This window comes from Peromyscus californicus, unplaced genomic scaffold (assembly GCF_007827085.1).
Source record: "Peromyscus californicus insignis strain IS unplaced genomic scaffold, ASM782708v3 Scaffold_3__1_contigs__length_106647218, whole genome shotgun sequence".
Lineage (NCBI taxonomy): Eukaryota > Metazoa > Chordata > Mammalia > Rodentia > Cricetidae > Peromyscus > Peromyscus californicus.
The window spans coordinates 34216379-34233262 of NW_026294551.1; the positions used below are offsets into that span (position 1 = coordinate 34216379).

The 16884-nt window shown below is 51.2% G+C and overlaps 1 protein-coding gene across 18 annotated transcripts in view; it reads left to right on the top strand.

The window, feature by feature from the left end:
- Positions 1 to 16884, top strand: part of Msi2 (musashi RNA binding protein 2) — a 366225-nt gene that overhangs the window by 285588 nt on the left and 63753 nt on the right. For all 18 annotated transcript variants that reach the window (XM_052757213.1, XM_052757205.1, XM_052757208.1 and 15 more), the window contains one exon: positions 10535 to 10617. In XM_052757213.1, the coding sequence (XP_052613173.1) occupies positions 10535 to 10617 (83 nt within the window). The remainder of the gene's footprint in view (positions 1 to 10534; positions 10618 to 16884) is intronic.

A 16884-nucleotide genomic window follows, 5' to 3' on the forward strand; every position in this document is an offset into this window, starting at 1 on the left:
AGGGAGAGGCTGTAGCAAGTCTGGTGTGATCGCTGGTAGGGGGTGGCTAGCCCCTCATAGGTAGAGGATTGTAAACCATGCTCCTGGGCAGTGGGGTGGATTTCATTATTTCTGTTTCCCAGAGGAAGTTTCTGAGAGTCAAAGTGGTCAAATAAGGTGCTTCGAGTCACACCGGCAAATGCTGATGGATCATATCTCTGCCAGGCTCCGAAATCTAAGCCCTTCCCCACGTGACCTCACTGGGCAGCATTAAGTAGACTGAAACCCCCTTACTCAAATTTCTCACTGGCTAGGTGAGGCTGGAAGATGAGTCTCTGGAAAGGTGACAGATGTAAAACCCACTCTTTTGGTGATGTGGATGCCTTGCCCACTTAGCTATCTCCTGTAAAGAAAGGCTTCCAGCAGCCCCACTCTCTCTATGCTCAGGAAACCCTACAGTTGAGAAACCCGCAAGGCCCCACTCCCTGCCGTGTGGAGCCTGCCCAGACCTCCCCAGGCACTGTGGTTCCCTGAGCAGGCTCCAGGCCGAGGCAGCACATCTTCCTGTCCTTGCCACAGCTGCAGATGACCTCAGCCTCCTCCACCCTGCTGGGCGCACGCTGCAGCCCTGGCACCTTCTCCCGGGGTCCTGATCCGAGCCAGTTGTCTAGCGATTTAATTTGGTGAATTTACCACTGCGTCCCAGAGTTTATATTGGCACTTAACGGCAGTAATATGTGTCTCTCGCGCCAAGAACTGACTATTTTCCCCAACCAAGATGGAACACTACGCACAAAAAAATAGGTTTGTGAACTAATCTGCTGCCCCGACAAGTGTCATTCACAGAGTTGCTGCTATGGAGCGCACTCAGAATTAAATGAGGTTGGGGTTGTCTGGCCTGGACCACAGGTGCCTTTTCCCTCTCAGTTAACAAGAGTCTGGGATGAGACACCCTTCCCCGCAGCCTCAGGCCTTTTAAAATCACCCCATCAGTATTCATGACAGAGCCCCCTCTTAGAGAAAAGCGATTTGGGGCGGGTTGGAGGTCTCTCCCTCTGCTTCTTCTCAGTCTCCTTCCTACCCTCCCCTGCCCCCCGCTCCAGCTCTCTGTCCTAACTCCTGCAATGCACAGCTCTGTACATTCGTGTAATCACTTTCACGGGCCCAAGTGGATGCCCCCACTGCTTTAAAAAGAGAGAATATGTTTCTCCTACCCCATGACAGTTTCAAAATTCTAAAGTAGAGCTTGGTTACCGGTTTTAGGAAACCAGAGTATCCATAGGAATGGACACTGGGTCTGCCCTTGACACTTTAGTGTGAGTGGGTTTCTTTTGTTTGGTTACTTATGTTGAGATGGTCTCACCAAGTTAACCAGGCTGACCTTGAACTCCCGAATTAGCTCAGGCAGATCTTGGACTTGGGATCCTTCTGCCTCAGCTTCCTGAGTAGCTGAGATTACAAGCTTGTATCAGGACAGCTTGGGAACCCATTTACAGTCCTGAGGGGAAGCCACTTTGCTGGTCCCCAGTCTCCTGACCTGTGTATAAATCAAAAACTGCACACGAACTCACAGGCCAGAGGGCTGGCATGCTGGGGGAAGGGCACTTGCTTCGCATGAGGACTTGAGTTCGAATCTGGGCATACCTACAAGTACCTGTAACCACAGCACTGGGTGGAGATGGAGGTGGGATAGGAGGATTCTGAGAGCTTGGTGGCCCTGCAGCCAGCCTAGCCAAACCTGTGAGCTTCCGGTTCAGTGAGAAACTGTGCCTCCGGGCAACAAGACAAAGATCAGCGATCCCAGGAGAGAGACGCCTGCTCTGGCTTCCAGGGTGTGTGTGCATAGACCCATGTACCCAGACACACAACACACAACACACACACACACACACACACACACACACACACACACACACACACACACGGGAAATGACTCTCAATAAAGTATCTGCTGCATCAGCATGAGGAACAGAGTTCAGAGCCCCCAAAACCTACATAAAATACCAGGCATAAGGATACCTGACTGTAACCCCAGCCGGGGTGGGATGACAGAGATCCCTGTCGCTCATTGGCCAGTCAACCTAGCCAAACTGATAAGCTTCAAGTTCATTGAGAGACCCTTCTCAGAAAATAAAGATTGAGAGCAGTCAAGGAAAGACAGTCAGCATCAGCCTCTGACACACACAATCACACGCACACGTGCCACAACTGTGCAAGTGCATGTACACGCACACACACACCCTTTATTGCTTGGCATCCAGGCACTGAGAGATAGGATCCTGAAAAATTCCCTTTCCTATGGAAAGTTCTACATTCTTTTAAATAAGATGATCTCTGCTCAGCTTTGCTTGAATTGGGAAACAGAGGGTGGAGTCAGACATGTGTGGACATCTGAATTTCAGAGACCTTGGTAAACATGCAGGTGCCCGAGCCACACCATGATGACCCAGTTAGGAGGCTGGGGGAGCTTTTTAACGAGCTCCTCCCCCAGAGGGGACTTGGGCAGAAACACCAGAAGGTGGGCTTTAGGGCAGAGTGTGTGCCCATCCTCCACTTGGTCTAGGGGTATCTGTACACACTCCCAAGTGACAGTGGCTGTAATTTAAAAAATAAAAAAAAAGTAACTTGTAACTAAATCCTCACAATATACTGGCAGGCTCACAGATGCCGCCTGACTTGTGAAGATCTCGCTTCACATTCCAAGGTCAGATGTTGACCCGAGCATCCCCTGGCCTGAGCGGAAAGAAAAGCACCCTTCGAGCTGAGAGCCTGGCTCCCTTTTGGCAAATACCACCCACATAGCTTAATACTAATTCGGGGAATTCAGTCTTGTGCAGTTCCAGGGAACTAGATTGGGGATCTGCTGGTGCTGCTTCTGCTGTCTGTGCCCCCTCCCCAGCCGCAGCCCCCAGAGGTGGCTGGAGAGACGCAGGTGTGAGCTGGCTCGCTAAGTCCCTCTCCCCTCCTGATTAAGTGGTGTGAGGGAATAAGGGAGGCCGAGTCGACTCACGCCGATCTCCACCTTGCCTGTGTGCCAGCCACTTGTAATTCCCTGCAGCCCCAGACGGCTCTGCACAGCAGAAAGAAATATGACCAGGCAAGTTGAGAAAATAAATTAAACTAAGTGTCAACTTTTCTTGTTTCTCTCCTCATTATTAAGAGATGGAATGGGGCTCGTTTATCAAGCAGGGGGAGAAATTAATTGACACGGCTTTAATATCATGATGTCTGGCGTGTCTGGTCACATTCCTTCATTTTGGGGGGAAAGGCATTTTATTATAGTTTACAGCAAGCAGCTGCCAACCACTGGTGTAAATGAGGAGGCAGGTGCATGAAGGATGCCACATTGGAGGGACTGTGACACCGCCCTGAAGGGGACACACCGGGGGGGGGGGGGGGGGAGGACATAAAGAAGAGAGAACGGCCTGTCTGCGGGCCGCTCCGATCCATCACAAGCCTGCTTGGAGACCTTAGGGGTTTGGGGTGGGAGTGATCCAGCCCCTGCCTCTGCTGGACACCTGGGCCAGAAGTCCTTGTTCTGAGCCACGTCATTGAGCCCAGAGGCTCAGTCCTCTGTACAGTGTGGGCCGGGGGACCCTCTGTGTTCTTTGTTCTTAATAAGACCAGAGAAGTGAGTGCATTCCTGTGTATCTCCCAGGGCATCTGACTCACTGAGAACCAGGCATCCCACTTGGTAACCCAGCCTCACTCAAGAAGGCCTGTGGCTGGGGTCTGGAAGGAGTCAAAGTCCCTCACTCTGTTACCCATTACATGATTGACTGACTTCGGAGACCCTTGTGTTATCTTCCTACGTAAAAGTCCTCTGGGGGGTGGATCTCTGAAGCCTCACTGCCCCCCCCCCCCTCACCTGCCTTCCTGGTCGAGAAATCGGGATCAGAGAGCACGGGAGAGAGGCAGGTGTACAGCTTCCATGCCTTTCCCATGCTTCCTCTTTGCTGTCCTTCTGCTGGACGTTCAGGATGAGGGGCTCTTGCCCAGTTTGCAGAAAAGGTTTGGAGTGGTCCGCCAGAAAGGAAGTACTAATCAGAGGTCATCGGGCCCACCGTGGGCTTAGTCTTCCATCTGTAGAGTGGGAATGGTCCTTCCTCCTTTCCCAGGTGGGTGTGGGGCAGACTGACGGGAGAAAGATTGTCCAACAAACATGGATAAGCTTTTGCCTATTTTTGTGTATTACGATTTTTGGTGTTCATGGGGACCAAGCCCAAGACCTTGAACATACTAAGAAGCACTCACCTCACCATATCCCCAGCTCCAAGATCATTGTGTAGAATGCAGACAGAGCCTGAGTAACCACATTGATGCCAAGCATGAGCTATAACTGAGGGAGTCCTGTCCCTGGATGGTGGGGAATGATTTCACTGCTCTAGGGAAGTGTGTATAAGCATTCGAGGATGAAAATGGACCCAGTCCACTGTCACCTCAGCCATTGCACAGTACCTCGTGTCTGGGACACCCTGATGGCTCTCTTGTGCTGAATTTCATTAAGGTCACCCGTGTGACATCAATAACCAGAAACATGTTGTTTCTTTTGGAACGGCAGCTCGGTGTCCCCCCACTACCCATCTCCCAGAACTAGTCAATCTTCTGAAGTAGGTATTTGTTGGGGCAAACCCAGGACACATGGAGTACCTCCCAGCCCCGCTGAACTGATGTATGTACCCTTTCCCCCAGACCTTCTTCATATGGGATCACGAGACAGTTGCCATACACACTGTAGCCCATGTAGTGGGCCAGAAACATTCCGGTGTGGGGATAGAAGATGTTCCTAGGCCACCTGGGGCTGGCATATGTGATAAATATGCAAGGAAGCCGCTCCAGAAGCATGGAGTAGGTTGAGAAAGCTGACCCGGAACTGTGCAGAGCAGCTGGCTGAGGGCAGGAACTATGGAGCCTGACCTGCTTCCCACCAGGTTGCCTTGGAGAGCAGGTATGAGAAGCATTTTTTTTTCAAGCCAGAAAGTTCTCACCACACCCATACCCAAGAGATTCGCGTTTGTGCTGGAGGCAGGCCTCAGAAGTTGGCACTTTCCCTGGGTTGTTAGAAAGAGGGGGAGGAGGTTATGTAAGTTCTGAATATTCTTGCATATGCATACCTTAAATTTTTCCTGAGACACACAATAAATTAGACAATGGGGGGGCGGTCTCCTTTGCTTTTTTTCTTCATTAGCCACAGGCATTAAATCACGCCTTACGCCAGTTTCTGTGGGCAGTGCATTAGTAATTACCTATTGGTGGTCATTGGCCTATAGAATAAGAGAAGAAAATTATTTTTGAGGCTAGATGGAGGCTGTTCCCATCTTCTCCTCCCTAATGGCCCCCCAATACTCTATAAGTGCTTTGGTGACCATGTTTAGAGTGTTTAGAGTGGGTCCTTTTAATCCTGAGGTGTCTTGTTTCCATATTTCCATTCTCTTCGTCTGCCTTTTATCGCCTTGTATTATTCTGATGAATATTCAGTTTTGCTTTTTTGAACAAAAGAGGGAGAAAAGGGTTGACTGTTACACGCTTCTCTTAAGTGGGTTCACTTGTTAGTTTCCAGTAATAGCTCCATTCAAGAGACTGCTCCATGTCAGTAAAGGCAACCTGCTCGCCGCCACCCTGCTTACTGCCCGTTCCGAAAGCCCTTTGTCGGGGGTGAATCCTCTTACCACCTTCTTTGTCCCAGTTCTGGGGGGCTCCTGGAGCCCCCTTGGCAGTGCAGGGTGCACGTGAGGCTCTTGGAGACAGTGGGCCGGTGACTTTCTGTGGCTGTCACGCAGGCCTCAGCCCCTGGGTTCTTCTCTGTTATCAGTGGTGGCTGGATTGAGTTCAAACACCTGGGTGTGGGGGTCCTTCCCTCAGCACCAAGGGCAGTAGGACACCGACCAGGGTTGCTCACAGGGGCTCCCTCCTGGGGCTCTGACAGAGTACAAGCTCTTGTGAACTCACGACAGGTAGAAGCCATGCCTTGATGGGGACCAGCTCAGAAACCCATTTTTCTCATTTGTGAGAAGAGGGAAGGGACTCTTGGGTTACGGGGGGGAGCAGAGTTCATTGTTTGGCCTTTTTGGTGGTTATTGCTGCTGCAGCTGTTATGAGTATGTAGAGATTGGCATCCAGAGGTTGGCATTCTTCTCTCCACCTTATTTATTTGTTTGTTTGTTTGTTTGTTTGTTTGTTTGTTTAGATAGGAACTCTCACTGAACGTGGTTGCTCTCTGACTGGCTGGCAAGCCCTCAGGGATCCGCCTGTCTCTGCCCACTTAGCACACACACCGCCAGGCCCAGGCTTTACGTGAGTGCTGGACATCCAAACTCACTTTCCACCCCACGCGGCTTCTCCGGCCCTTTGGCCCTTACTTCTGAATGAGGATAATATGTCTCTCTTAGCCATCTGCATGCCTCGGTTTCATGAGCCTTCGTGAGATTCCACTTCTGGCTTTCCCTCGGGAAGACCAAGGGTAGCTGCTCCTTCCTGCCTGCCTCCCAGCCCTCCCGAGGCTCTGGGGAAGCTGTGCATTCAGCAGGTTGTTGTTCAGAAGCCTTTGATGCCGAGCACGCCACACGGAGAGGAAAGGACAAGCGCTCTGCGTCTGTGCTTACAAAGAGACCGAGAATGCGCCGCCGTGGCATAGACAGAAGAAGTAGACGTTTCCAGGTCTGGCAGGCTGGACAGGGCTCCCGTCTAGTGAGCATCAGCTGAAGTTTGGGATGGCAAACAGGTTCCAGAGACGGGTGATGGAGCATGCCTTCACAACCCTGTCACTCACTGCCCTTCATGCCAGCGAACTGTGCACTTAAAAAATGCTTAAGGTGGGAAGTTGTAGGCTGGGTCTATTTTACCACCATAAATTTTTTTACTTTGAAAGAGAAAACTATAATGCCCAAAGGGGGTTTCCCCACTCACTGCCATCCCTCTCAGATTCCTAATCCCATTATTTCTGTCCTTCCCTCGTCAGCTCAATTCACTTGGGGAGGAGGAAGGTGTTCGACACAGAGTTAGTGATTCATTGGAAATGATAATGCACCTGTGAGATAAAAATGATTATATGTTGAGGAATAACACTTATTGATAATTAAGTGTTTCATTGCTTCTTTGCTTCCCCAAATGGAATAAATAAATATTTTAGACATAATCAAGTTTGTTTTCTCTATTCAGGCCAAACAGACAGGGATGTTGAAGAGATATAGATGCTTCAAATGCTGCCAGTGAGTCTTGACATTACTAAACTGTGATGTATCCAGGGTGCAGAGGCTTCAACCCAGGCTCTCCTCCTTCCGTCAGGAAAACCTTTTTTTTTTTTTAAGGATTTGGTTATTTTTACTTTATGTGTTATGAGTGTCTTGCATCACTTGTGTGCAGTGATGAGTCCAGAAAAAAAGCATCAGGTTCCCTGGAACGGAAGTTACAGATGGTTGTGAGCCATCCTATGGATGCTGGGAATTGAACCCAGGTCCTCTGGAAGAACAACTAATACTCTTAATCACTGAGCCATCTCTTCAGGCCCAGGAGAATCATTTTTTGTGATATACATGTTCCGAGTCCCGAGAGGTTAGGGAAGAGGGACCATCGAGGAAAGTTCCGAGTCAGAAGCCAAATTCATGCCAAGAGCCCTCTGGCTCCCTTACAGCCACGTGCGTTTTAATCCCCACTTCTTAGCTGGTTGCCTCCTTCCTGTCTGCCTGGTGGCCCAGCACAGTGATAGTGACCCGGAACAGTGACTTCCATGGTGGACCAGGGGGTTACGTGGGCACATAGGTGCACCGTGCGTGGAAGAGCTCCACCCTTGCCTCTGTTCCGTTGTTAAGTACGAATACGCTGGGCCACCAGGGGCCTCCACACCTTCCCTCCACCTCCTGGAGTGCCGCTGGCTTCCTTCACCTTCTTTCCTGATAGCTCGAATGGGTCTGGCTCATTGAACCACATTCTCAGGCCTTCTGTCCAGAGCACTGTGATTGGCCAGTCAGCAGCCTGGCTGGAGGAAGTGTGGTCCCTTTCTGCAGAGACAGCAGGAGCCTGTCCCCTCACTGGATGAGTGTCCTGTGATCGCCGCCGCCGTGACCAGTTATCTCACTGGGCTGTGGTGGTGGCTGCACTCCCTGCCCAGCTGTAGGCGGTAGTCCGTTGGCACATGGTGGTTGGTTGCGACTCTATCACCTGTACCATGCCTGCCGTTGCCCTCCCATAGCCTTTTCTCTGTATCTCTTCCCATCTCCCGCCTCTTACGAGGACACCAGTTGTTGGACTAGGAGCGCTCCTTAAATCGGGAATCTTTAATCACATTTGCGAAACCACTTTCCCGGGGCTCGGGGTATAGGTATGTATTCGGAGGGTCACTCTTCAGTCCTCTACAGTCACTCTAGTTAGCAGTGGGGTAAGACAGCAACAGAAACCCTAACGCATTTGGGCTGGTTTATTTGCAAGAGTGCTGAGGTGGGTCCGGGCCAGAGGGGTTACCTTCACAGGCAGATGCGGCCCACAGGCTGGATGCAAGGGACATGAGATAGGGGACTAAGCGTCAAGGAAAGGTGCCACCCAAAGAGAAGGAGTCCAAAAGCTCTGCAGGTTCTCTCCAGGGACAGAGCTTGGGAAGTGTGAGCCTCCATTTTAGACAGCTCATGCGTGATGTCAGGCCTCAGGGTACTGAGGACACAACTTTCACCCAGGGGTGCTGAGAAACCTTAGCGGTTTGAGCCCCCTCAGCAGACAATTGTGTCCTCCTTAGAACATGTCAGACACCTGCCTCACGTGCCTGTGATGGCCTAGGCTGTGTGTACGCTGTGGGAACATCAGTTCAGTATTTGGTACATGATAATAAATGGCACAGCCTGAAGATCATGACTGCGTTTGTGTGGTCGTCCTGGCCTTCTGTTTTCCTGCAGGTTGTGTGAGAGCAGGGAGCCACCTTCTTTCCTGAAGACTCGCTCGAACCTGCTGTGGGAACTGTGACGTAAAAGTTCTGTGTGTCAGCTCCGTTTCCCTGGTAGTCCCTGGAAGTGGTAGTAGAGTTGGTTTTATGAACCGGAAGGGACTTGAAATACTCTCTTCCTACCTTGGGTGGCTGAGCCCCCAAACAGACACAGGAACTGGAAGGGGCTGCGTCTGCCTCCTCCTCATTGACGGAAGCAATGATAACCAATGCTACAAAACCAGCCAGTCGGATTCTGTCTTTCCGTGCTTCTCGTTCACATCTTTGGAGAACAGAGTGTCTTAGTTGTTGGGAAAATGCCATCGCTTGTAAACAACGGGCCTCTTACAGTTCTGGAAGCAAGAAGTTGAGTCATGGTGGCAGTGTGGTCACCCCTGGGAAGGGCTCCTCTGCAATCTTACAGAAAGACACCCCATTGTGGCCTGACTGGGCAGGAGAGGAAAAAACAAGCTATCCGGCCTTTCTCTAAGGGCACTAATGCCACTCTTCTGAAGGGTTTCTTCCTCATAATCAACTTCACCACTTTACCTTCCAAAGCAACACACACACACACACACACACACACACACACACACACACGCACACACGCACACCAGTCCATATCCCTGGGAGTCCAGATCTGGGGGGCCTGGTGTCTGCTTGTACTACCTTTACTTCCAGGTACCAAGTGTTAAGGTCCAGAAAACAGAAGCAGGTGCCCAGGTTATGCCCAGGCAAGACTATAACCAGGCCCCTGCCTCATCAGCGTCTCTCCATCTCTGCCCAGGTTCCCTTGCACGTGAGCGCCAACACGACAGCTGTGCTCAGTGCAAAGTGGTAGACCCACCATGTGTGGGCCCACATGGTACCCTGGTGCTTACTGAGTAGGGTCATAGATGGGGACACATACTGGAAGCGCCGTTGGGGGTGGAAAGAGAAGAAAGGAAGGGGCAGGAGGGTGGAGAGAGGCACGCAGGATGCTGAGCGGCAGTCGCCTGCCAAAATTCTTCAGTGCAGCTGGTCTAGTAAAGCCGGCCCCCAGCCGAGTAAATACAGTGGATAGCTGACGGGCTGACAGCAGGCATCACACAGTCTTAAACTGCCCCAAATCCACAGTGTGTTTGAAGCGGCTGTAGCAAAAGGATGCCCGCACAGAACAGAGGCCTGCAACTTTTAATAGTTTCTTCCAGGCCTCAGGATGTCCTGATGAGGTATTAGAGGAAGTCATTCAGGAAGAAAAGGACCAATAACCGCCTCCGCATGGAGGCCGACCCGAGGGCTAGCCATCGAAGCTCACAGAAAGGGCCAGCAAGGCCCCGCAGAGATCCAAGAGGCTCTCTGTAGCCCACAAGCCTGCCTCTGCACAGAGCCAGCAGGCTCCGACCCTTGTAAATAACAGACAAGTAAATTTCTTATTTGCTTTGGGGCAAATGTAAGCCACACGGTGCCTGCTGCACGTGGGTGGAATTCTGACTGCTGCCTCGCCGTTGGAAGGGTGCTGGGTACAAATAGGAATCACTGCCTGGAATCACCACAACATCCCCATCCCCCCTGCCGCCCATCTGGAGCCTGTCCTGACTGCCGGCCACCCTGCACATCCTGCAGAGACCAAACTCACGCCTCCTCTCTGTTTCTCCTTTTTTGTAGGGTTTGGCTTTGTCACTTTTGAGAATGAAGACGTTGTGGAGAAAGTCTGTGAGATCCATTTCCATGAAATCAATAATAAAATGGTAAGTCAGGAGGGACTGTCCTGGCCTGGGGAGCCCTTTCTCTGCGCCACATCCCTGTCTTGTGAGTGACGGCAGCATCAGTGTCATGCATGCGGTAGACAGGGAGAGGGATGAGGGCCAGGCTGTCACAGTTCAGCCCCCATTAATGGTAGCAGTTGTGAGAAACAATAGCCAATGAACTCTTTCAGTGAAGGGCCAGGTGGAAGTAATGATGTTTATCTGTAATACCAGTACTTGGCATTCAGGAGGTTGAGGCCATAAGTTCAAAGCCAACCTGGTCTGCAGAGTGAATTCCATGCCAGCCAGGAATGTGTAGTGAAACCCTACCTCAAAGCCCCCAAAATAGACCAGGCATAATGATGGCGCACGCCTTTCATCCTAGCACTTGGGAGGCAGAGGCAGGCGGATCTCTGTGAGTTCGAGGTCAACTTGGTCTTTGTAGTGAGTTCCAGGATGGGATGGAGAGACCTTTTCTCAAAAAGCCAAACAAACAAAAAGTCAGAAATAGCCTGGGGCAATAGCTCAGACCAGAGTACTTGTTAGCAAGTCTGAGAACCCAAATTTGATCTTCAGAAGCCCTATAAAGGCGCACGCCTTTAATCCCAGCACTCGGGAGGCAGAGCCAGGCGGATCTCTGTGAGTTCGAGGCCAGCCTGGGCTACCAAGTGAGTCCCAGGAAAGGCGCAAAGCTACACAGAGAAACCCTGTCTCGAAAAACCCAAAAAAAAAAAAAAAAAAAAAAAAAAAAAAGCTGAGTATAGTAGTGCACTCTTAAAATCCCAGCACTGGCAAAATGGACGCAGGCAGATCCCCAGGGCTGGCTGGCCGGCCAGCCTACCCTAGTTGATAAGTTCTGGGCCAAGGAGAGACTCTAAGGGTAGGGGTAGGGGGCTCATCTGAGGAACAACACCAGAGATGGTCTTCTGGCTTGCACACATGTGCACTCCCCACACACAGTCATATACATTACCATCCCTACACACATACACAAAGCCAAAATTAATTATACAAATAAAAAATCCAAATAGTAAGTATTCAGGCTACCCTACATAGTTGAGACCCTATCTCAAAAAAAAAAAAAAATTACCAGTTTTTGGAGCTGTTTATCCGACCATTGCAACCACTCTGTTCTCGTGCAAACATGTCCTTAGGCCCTACATACGTGAATTTCCTGTGGCACCCCCTCTCTCCTTCCCTCCAACACAGAATCCAACATTCAGGGCAAGCACTCTGCCTTTTGCTACATACTCAGTTTCTCATAGTTTAACCCTTTAATAATATAAAGGAGTATTTTTAAATCTCGGACCTTATAAAACACAGGCAGAGGCAAGGCATGCTAGATATGGTCCACAGGCTGGAGTTTGCAGCCCCCTGATTTCAACCATGCTTTTTTTTTTGAGGGGTTGGCGCGCTCAAACTCAGAGATACTCTGCTCCTGCCTCTGAGTGTTATCTGTGATTGAAGGTATGTGCTGTCCTCCAGCCAAGCTTTTGACGAAAGGCCTTGAGGAGCCTCTCTTAGGGGGGTTGCCCGGCTGTTTCTCTTTCTGACGTCATCATCAGCTGCCTCCTCCTTAGCTGTCCCTCCTGGTGGAGGAAGCCTCAGGAGGAGCGGAGGTTCCGCCCCTGGAATTCTGGGGAGCCAGGGAGTCCACCCACAGAACTGGCCACCAGAGGGTGCCATGCCTTGTGTGTGGTGTCTGCCTGCTCCTTCTCTCACCCCACACCCCTCCCAGCTTGACTGTGGGGTGACGAACCCTTTCTTTGTTGGTTCTAGAAAAAAAAAGAAAGCTCAACAGGTGTTTCTGGACGCATCTACAGGTCCCCCAGAACATAAACATTTAGGCTGGCCAGCAAAGCCTCTGGCCCGGAGAGAAGAGGGTGGGTAGGCAAATTTGGGCTTCGACCGCAGCTGTGACTTTGATATTTTTCTCCCTTTTGTCAAAACATTCCTTGCTTCTGAAACATGCATTCAGATATGCATTGTATATCGGTCTGATATGTGTTCACCAACTTTAGATTCAATAATAGAGCTTTTAGTGTGGATAAGATCAAAGCAATCTGCTTAGCATGTGGTGCTGCAGGCTGGATTCAATATTTGACTTGCTAATTTTTTCCCAGGGCACTAAAATAATATTGTTCATATTGTTCCTAGCCATCATATGCATCCGAAATGAAAATAGTCTTTCTTTGCATGGTGTATGTTGGCGGCATCTGCACCGGCTCTAACGTGCGGTGCGGGACATGGGCGGAGGAGCACAGCACAGGGTCCTTCCTTGGCTTTGTCCTCCAGGTGCCGTTGCCTTCCGGTTGGCACTTCCCCACCTTAGGCCGCTGTTCGCTATTTCCTAAGCTAGAGAGGTGGAGGACCTATACCTGTGCGCAGATGCCTCCTGGAGCCTCTGCGGAGCTTGCTGTTGACAGGCTCCAAGGGAGGTGGGTGGGGCTCAGGGAGCGGAAGAGGCATCAGAGGATGCGGGCAGATGCCTGCCCGTCCTGTATTCCCAGCAGTTCACTGGGAAGGATGCAGTGACCGCGAGAGATGAATTCCAGGGTCGTTATCGGCAGACTTTGAAAGGAGCCTGTGACACAGGACGGGACTCATCCTCCGCCTCCGTGGGGAAAATGAGGCCCGGGATTGGCCCCTGGGTTACCCATAGTGAAGGAGCATAGGTCTTGGGCTACTCAGTGAGCTGTATAGACTCTTGTCTGAGTTTGGGGTGAGAAGGTAATCCCTCAGATGACCAGGGAAGGAGAATAAGGACATGTTGAAGGAGACAGAACCTGTGGCTGGCTGACTGGGAGTCAGAGGTGCTGGCAGCCCTTTCCCCAGGCCTCTCCCGTGTATCAGGGCCACTCTTCATGTCGGTGGCACTGCGTGATGGTAATTGATGGCTTTGGGAAGCCTCTAGTATAAAATGCTTGTTTTCCTTTCATCTGGGGTGCTTGTTCTGTACGAAATAAGCAAAATCGGAAGTGGACAGAGAAGGAGAAGGCATGGGAACAGAGTAGTTCAGATCCCAGACTTTAGGGTGTCAGTGAAAGTTCTTAGCCTGGACCTACCCAGAGGAGGGATCAGAGGTTCTGGGGAGTGGGGGCAGAGGCAGGTCACTGAACCCCAACAAACTAAGCGAAGCCTGCCACTTCCCTGGGTTGTTGAAGGCTAGGTGTGCTGCCGTGAGCAAGGGCTTCACACCCAGCTTCACACCATGTTTGCCTCAGGACGCAGGCTTTATTTGCTATCTTGAAAACCTTTCCTTCAGTGAAGAAACACAGAATTTAAAGGAGGGAAAGGGAGTTGGTGGAGGAGCCCGTAGCCTGAGTTGCTTTTGGATTCACCAAGAAAGGAAATGCATCTAAACTGTGCCATAGACAGAATTTGAATGAGCCACCCAGAAAGACAGAACCGGAAGACCTCTAAGTCAGAGCAGTTGTTTAAAGGGACATAGGAAGGTTTGCTATTCCGTGCTATGAGACTGGAAAGGACAACCCCCCCCCCCAAACCTTGCCGTCACCCCTTAGTGCACCCCCTCTCTCACATTCGCAGATAAGATGGGTCGCCGCCTTGACTCACAGAGGTAGAACATGAATCCTAGAACTTTCTAGCTCAATGGCATACACCTGGCATTCACCAGACTGAATTCATACTTGTGGAGTGAGTAAGGGAGTCCATCAGGAGCCAATCACCGGACTCAAAGGCACACCATAGTTCCCACGGCCATTTCTTTTCTAATTTGGTTCGTGAATCTCATGAGCTTTTTAGAAAGCTCTTCAGCATCTTAGAGCTAGAGCAGGTGGACGGGCCTGAGGAAGACAGGGTCATAGAACAGCCTCCTATCTTGAGGAGACTGCCTCCAGGGTGGGGTAGACGTTTGGGCCGGAAGTCTCCACATGGCCCTTCCTGTTACAGGCTGCAGCAGCTGAGATTTTAGGATGTGTCCGTTTGGGTTGCTGACCACTTGCTTGGTGCATCTTGCCTGATTCGATTGTCACGCCCTTTCTGGTAGACACAAAATCAAACCGTTTTCCCCATTTTACAGATGGGCAAAGCAGAGACAAGCAACTGCCCAAGACCACACAGTCAGCACAAGCAGTCCCAGAATTCAGTACTGGAAAGCTGTACTCCTGAGCTCATGATTGAACCCTGAGCTCATGATTAAACCCATAAGGCTAGCCTTCCTCCCTAGACCAAATCTAGGCTATCACGATGGTCTTACTGGGTTAGAAGTCCTCCCATGGCCACTGAGCATCCTTTTTCCTCAGCCCATGTAGTTTCTTGATCTCCTCATTGAAGGCTGGCCAGGGAGGAGGACCGAGTTTGGGCTGAAGGGTCCCGGTCAGCCATCAATCCAGGCCTCTTCCCTTGATCCTTGGGGCATGATAGAGAGCTGGCTGCCACTCAGGGTCAAGGTCCAGCCCACAAGAGCAAACATGCAAACGCAGGCCTGGCGCAGCCTCATGACCCTCCTCTCTGACCGCTCTGCAAGCCCCAGTGCGGGTGCAGCGAATCACGCCTCCCATGGCGGCGTGGCCCTGATTGAAGCAGGCCTGTACCAGCAGGGACACTTGCTTGATTAGTCAGTCACCAGAGCCCAGCCTGCACGCAGCTTCCTGATGTGCCAGGCCGCCACGGGGAAGGAGGTGAGAATTGACATAGAGCCAGCTTCTGGGTTCCTCTGAGGCCCGGCACAGCCCCCATCTCAAAACGATGTTGGAGAGATGCTCTTACCGCGGTTGGGTAAGAAAGGAGGATGCAGAGTGGAAGGTGCCGGGGTAGAGCCTTCTCCTACACTCCGTTCACGGGGAGTTGGTGTTTCCAAGTACCATGCTGGTACCTTACAGGCACAGACAGTGCCACTGCCCGCCTGCCTTTCACGCAGCATGCTAACTGAGCACCGCCAGTCCTCCAAGGGGAGCACCAGAGCTTGGTGGGAAGGAGGGACTTGCATGATGAGACAGTCACAGGTGGAAGAGCTGAAATTGGTTTTTGTTTTAACCTTTTGGGGTTATTTTGAAAATAATTTTTTGCTTACCTATTTGTGAGTGTGTAGGTGTGAGGGTGCCGTGATGCATGCGTGTGTGGAGGTCAGGGGACGACTAGAAGTGGGGCCTTCAAGTGGGGCCCGGGGATCGAACTTATATTGCCAGGCTTGGCGGCAGTCACTTTACCCACTGAACAAGTACCACAATAAGGGAGGAGGAGGAGGAGGAGGAGGGGGTTAGGAAAGAAAGGCAGGCCAGGGTTTCCATGTCTGGTGATTAGAGTTTCGAGCCCCCTCTCTTGTTCCTTTAAGGCATTCGCACTTACAAAATCTGCCAAGCAAGACATGGGTATAGCCTCTGTCTTGGAATGAATGGAAGCTTAGCAAATGCCCCCCACCATGGTCAGCAGGCAGTCCCGGAGTGGGCAGCCTGTGGAAGCAGGTAAGGAATTTGAATCAGGCAGTGATTTGAGTGCCCATTAAAGACTTGAGGGGAGCCCCAGTGGAGGATGTCCACTCATGATGGGTGCCACTGGTGCTGTGGTACCGCCAGTGACGGGGGAAACGTTATGTGGGAATGTGGAGGTGGGACAGGACAGGCTTGGTGCTCATCCCCTGCCAAGCTAGCTCCCTCAGCATCACCTGTCAGTCTTTCTCATCAGGGAAAAGATTAGCTAACCCTGGAACCTCCCAGAGCCCAGTCTCCTCTCTGCAGAACCATGCCTTCCTGCTCTGACCATGCTATGAGGCACACCTGTTGGGGGTAAGGGTTTGATCCTCCTGTCCCCTTGGAAGGACCCGCTGGGTCATTTAGAGACACTGAGAGCTTTGGGATCCGAGCCAGAAGCCCGGACCCACTGCTGGCTTTGCGTGACTCCTCCATCTCCCTGCACCTGCTTCGTCCCTCTGCAGCTCAGATGAAGCCCTGGTTCTGTTCTGGTCCCAGAGGCCTTGCCTACTCTGTGGTCACATTTATAATCTGGAAGGCTGGCAGGAATCCAGCTCTCCTGAAAATGCTCTCAGTGACAGCAGGTGACAGCAAGTGACCTCCGTTTGGCCTAAGCCAAGGGCCAAGCTTTCTGTAAAGGGCCAGATAGTAAATATTTGAGGCTTGAAGGACCATATGGTCTCTGTCACAGCTATTCAACACCACCATTGTAGCCAAACACAGCCCCAGACAGTATGTAAATGAGTGGGCGTGGCTGTGTTCAAATAAAACCTAATTTACAAAAACAGGATGCAGCCAGCTGGATTCAGCCTACTGACCATCATCTGCAACTGAGGCC